Source organism: Pipistrellus kuhlii, unplaced genomic scaffold (genome assembly GCF_014108245.1).
Source record: "Pipistrellus kuhlii isolate mPipKuh1 unplaced genomic scaffold, mPipKuh1.p scaffold_m20_p_5, whole genome shotgun sequence".
NCBI lineage: Eukaryota > Metazoa > Chordata > Mammalia > Chiroptera > Vespertilionidae > Pipistrellus > Pipistrellus kuhlii.
Genome location: NW_023425551.1, coordinates 9,042,179 through 9,046,513, shown reverse-complemented (window position 1 = coordinate 9,046,513; position 4,335 = coordinate 9,042,179). Strand labels below are relative to the sequence as shown.

General features: G+C 50.4%; 1 protein-coding gene across 1 annotated transcript; it reads left to right on the top strand.

The window, feature by feature from the left end:
• Positions 1-446: 446 nt before the first annotated feature.
• On the top strand, positions 447-4,121 carry LOC118705709 (chromosome-associated kinesin KIF4A-like). Its single transcript, XM_036414746.1, has one exon. The coding sequence runs from the start codon at positions 447-449 to the stop codon at positions 4,119-4,121; it is 3,675 nt and encodes a 1,224-aa protein (XP_036270639.1).
• Positions 4,122-4,335: the final 214 nt, after the last annotated feature.

Genomic DNA, 4,335 nt, shown 5'->3' with positions numbered 1-4,335 from the left:
GCAGAAATATGTATCCAAGTGTAATAATGCCACAGTATTGTTTTTGAAAAGTTTCTTTAAAAAATAATTGCAGCATTATCATTGTACATTTCCAAGAGTACAACGGGGCCTTATTTCGATGGGAAATGTCTTGCATGATTTGCAATTTTTCTTTTGTTTTGTTGTAATGGTTAAGCGAACTCTCTCAATTCTTAACAACTTTCCAGTTTTCATCTTTACAACTTATTCATGGTGCTCTATGACTCACTTTATAGTAAATATTAACAATTGCTGCGCACGCATCCACGTGCACGCTCCCTTCTCCCCTTTCTCCTTCCCCCTCTCACCTGCCTGCTTTCTGATTGGCCGGCGCCTCTGGAACCAAACCAATGTGGAACTTGGCGGTTAAATCTCCGGTGGGACAGGGCAGGGGCAGACCAGAGAGGAGACATCGCTGAGGAAGAATCATGCAAGAACAGGTGAAGGGAATTCCCGTCAGAGTGGCCCTGCGATGTCGCCCTCTGGTCCCCAAAGAGATCAGTGAAGGCTGCCAGATGTGTCTTTCCTTCATACCCGGGGAACCGCAGGTGGTGGTCGGTACTGACAAAGCCTTCACCTATGATTTTGTGTTTGACCCCTCCACTGAGCAGGAAGAAGTCTTTAATACAGCGGTGGCGCCACTCATAAAAGGCCTATTGAAAGGATACAACGCAACTATCCTGGCCTATGGACAGACCGGCTCAGGGAAAACCTATTCCATGGGAGGTGCATACACTGCAGAGCAAGGGAATGAACCAACAGTGGGGGTCATTCCGAGGGTAATACAACTGCTCTTCAAAGAAGCTGATGAGAAGAGTGACTTCGAATTTACCCTGAAAGTCTCCTATTTGGAGATTTACAATGAAGAAATCGTGGATCTCCTATGCCCCTCTCGTGAGAAAGCCTCTCAAATAAATATACGAGAGGATCCTAAGGAAGGCATAAAGATCGTGGGACTCACTGAGAAGACTGTTTTTGTTGCCCCGGATATGATTTCCTACTTGGAGGAGGGCAACCACTGTAGGACGGTGGCCTCCACAGCCATGAACTCCCAGTCATCCCGGTCTCATGCCATCTTTACAATCTCCGTGGAGCAAAGAAAGAAGAGTGACAGAAACAGCAGCTTCCACTCCAAGCTGCACCTTGTGGATCTTGCTGGATCCGAAAGACAGAAAAAAACCAAGGCTGAAGGGGATAGGCTAAGAGAGGGTATTAACATTAACCGAGGCCTCCTATGCTTGGGAAATGTAATCAGTGCCCTCGGAGAGGACAAAAAGGGTGGCTTTGTGCCCTATAGAGATTCCAAGTTGACGCGGCTGCTTCAAGATTCCCTAGGGGGTAACAGCCACACTCTTATGTTGGCCTGTGTCAGTCCTGCAGACTCCAATCTAGAAGAAACGTTGAATACCCTTCGCTATGCTGACAGAGCCAGAAAAATAAAAAACAAACCTGTTGTTAATATTGACCCCCAGAGAGCTGAACTTAATCATCTAAAGCAACAGGTGCGACGGCTACAGGTCTTACTGCTACAAGCCCGTGGTGGTAACCTGCCTGGATCTATACATGTGGAGCCATCAGAGAATCTACAATCTCTGATGGAGAAGAATCACTCCCTGATAGAGAAGAATGAAAAGTTAAGTCATGGTCTGAGTGAGGCAGCTGGCCAGACGGCCCAGATGTTGGAGAGAATCATTTTGACAGAACAAGCAAACGAGAGAATGAATGCCAAGCTAGAAGAGCTCAGGCAGCATGCAGCTTGCAAAGTGGACCTTCAAAAGCTAGTGGGGACTTCCGAAAACCAAGAGTTAAGAGAAAACGTAGAGATGATTCGTAACCTGCAGCAACTGATTATCCAGATACCGGATGACACGGTTCCGTGCATGGCCGCAGCCATTGGTACTGCGGTGGAACCAGAAGCTCAGGTGGAAAGCAGTTCGCAGACCAGCAGGTCTTCTGATGGCTTCTCCACTCCACATGCTCTGCGTCAAGCTCAGATGTCTAAGGAGCTGGATGAGTTGAACAAAGCCCTTGCGCTGAAAGAGGCCCTGGCCAGGAAGATGGCTCAGGACAGCAGCCAACTTCAGCCCATCCAGTTGCAGTACCAGGAAAACATCAAAAATCTAGAGTTGGAAGCCATCAATCTGCAAAAGGAAAAGGAAGAATTGCAGCTTGAACTTCAGACAACCAAGAAGCATGCCAACCAAGCCAAGTTGGGTGAGTGCCGCCACAGACGTCTGCAGGAGCTGGAGTGTCAAATAGCTGATCTGAAGAAGAAACTGAGTGAACAGTCCAAACTCCTGAAGCTGAAAGAATCCACAGAGCACACCATCTCCAAGCTGAACCGGGACATACAGGCGATGAAAAACCAGCGGGTCCAGTTAATGCGTCGGATGAAAGAGGACGCTGAGAAGTTTAGACAGTGGAAGCAACAGAAAGACAAAGAAGTAATCCAATTAAAAGAACGAGACCGAAAGAGGCAATATGAGATGCTCAAACTGGAAAGAAACTTCCAGAGACAGTCTAATGTGCTTCGGCGTAAAACTGAGGAGGCAGCGGCTGCCAACAAGAGGCTCAAGGATGCTCTCCAAAAGCAACGGGAGATCTCAGACAGGAGGAAAGACACCAAGAGCCAAGGGGTGGAAGGCACTGCAGCCCGAGTGAAGTGTTGGCTTGGCAATGAAATCGAAGTTATGGTCAGTACCAAGGAAGCCAGATTCCACCTGAATGACCTTCTTGAAGACAGAAAAATCCTGGCTCAGGATCTGGCTCAACTCAAAGAACAGAGGGAAGCCGGGGAGAACCCACCTCCGAAACTCCAGAGGCACACGTTCTCACTTGCTGAACAGCTCGGCCATGCTTCTGAGCCAGAAGAGCCCACTGCTCAGCAGATTGAGAGCCTGGAGACTGAAATGGAGCTCAGGAGCGCTCAGATCGCAGACCTACAGCAGAAGCTGCTGGATGCAGAGAGCGAAAACCAGCCTAGGCACCGCTGGGAGAATATCGCCACCATTCTGGAAGCCAAGTGTGCCATGAGATTTTTAATTGGAGAGCTGGTCTCCTCCAAAATACAGGTCGGCAAGCTTGAAAGCATCCTCAAACAGAACCAGGCCAGCTGTGCTGACATGCAGAAGATGCTGCTGGAGGAACGACATCATTTTGCTGAAATAGAGGCAGACTTGCAGGCAGAGCTATTCAGAGCGGAGCAGCAGCATCAAGAGAAGGTGCTGTACCTGCTGGGCCAGCTGCAGCGAAGCCAAACGGCAGAGAAGCAGCTCGAGCTGTCAGACAGGGAACAGGAGCCACAGCCGTGGAGCTCAGGGCAGTGTCAGGAAGAACTGAGGGAGAAGCAGGAAGTGTGTGTGCACAGTCAGCAGCTTCTCCGAGAGAACGAAATCATGGAGCAAGCAGCCAGGAAACAGGAACCCCATCTTCTGGAGGATACCCTTCCATCCCCAGGCTCTCCTTTCGAATATATCCCACCTAAGCCAAGACCTTCCCGTTTTAGAGAAAAGTTCCTGGAGCAAAGCATGGATGTCGAGGATCTGAAATACTGCTCAGAGCATTCCGTGAGTGAGCCTGAGGATGGGGACATTGATGCCAGGGATGATGAGGAATGGAAACCAACAAAATTATTTAAGATGTCTAAGAGGACCACCCAAGGATGCTCCTGCAAGGGCTGGTGCGGGAACAAGCATTGTGGATGTAGGAGGCAGACATCCAACTGTGGGGTGGACTGTAGCTGTGACCCCTCAAAGTGTAGGAACCGTCAGCAAGGCAGAGATAGCTTGGACACCGTTGAGCGGACCCAGGATTCAGAAGGCTCCTTCACGCTGGAGGACCCCACCGAGGTGACCCCGGGACTGAGCTTCTTCAGCCCCGTCTGCGCCACTCCGAACAGCAGAATCCTGGAGGAGCTGAGCGAGGTGAAGCAGGTTCTGTGGAAGACCACTCTGGCCGACGCCTCCCTTGGCCTTCCTGAGCCGAAACGTGGAGCCGCAGATTCCCAAGGAAGCAAAGGTCCAGGGAGGAAAAGGAAACGAGCTCTGGCCAGCAATGCCAGCTTCTTCTCGGGCTGCTCCCCAATGGGAGAAGAGGCCCCCTGAGCTGGGCCCGTCACCCTCTGCCCCAGTCTGGCTGGGAAGATGCCAGAGGGGATTTCTAATGTCTCCTTTAGAATTAAGGTTTCTTGCTGTTGAAAAGGGGACAGGATGTTGCTGAAAGGTTAGGAACTTGAGTTGGATGTTGGCCCTCAGCCTCCAGGCCTCTAGTCCCAGACAGTGGTCCCCAGAAGGGTGCTCAGCCACCTGCTGGAGAACC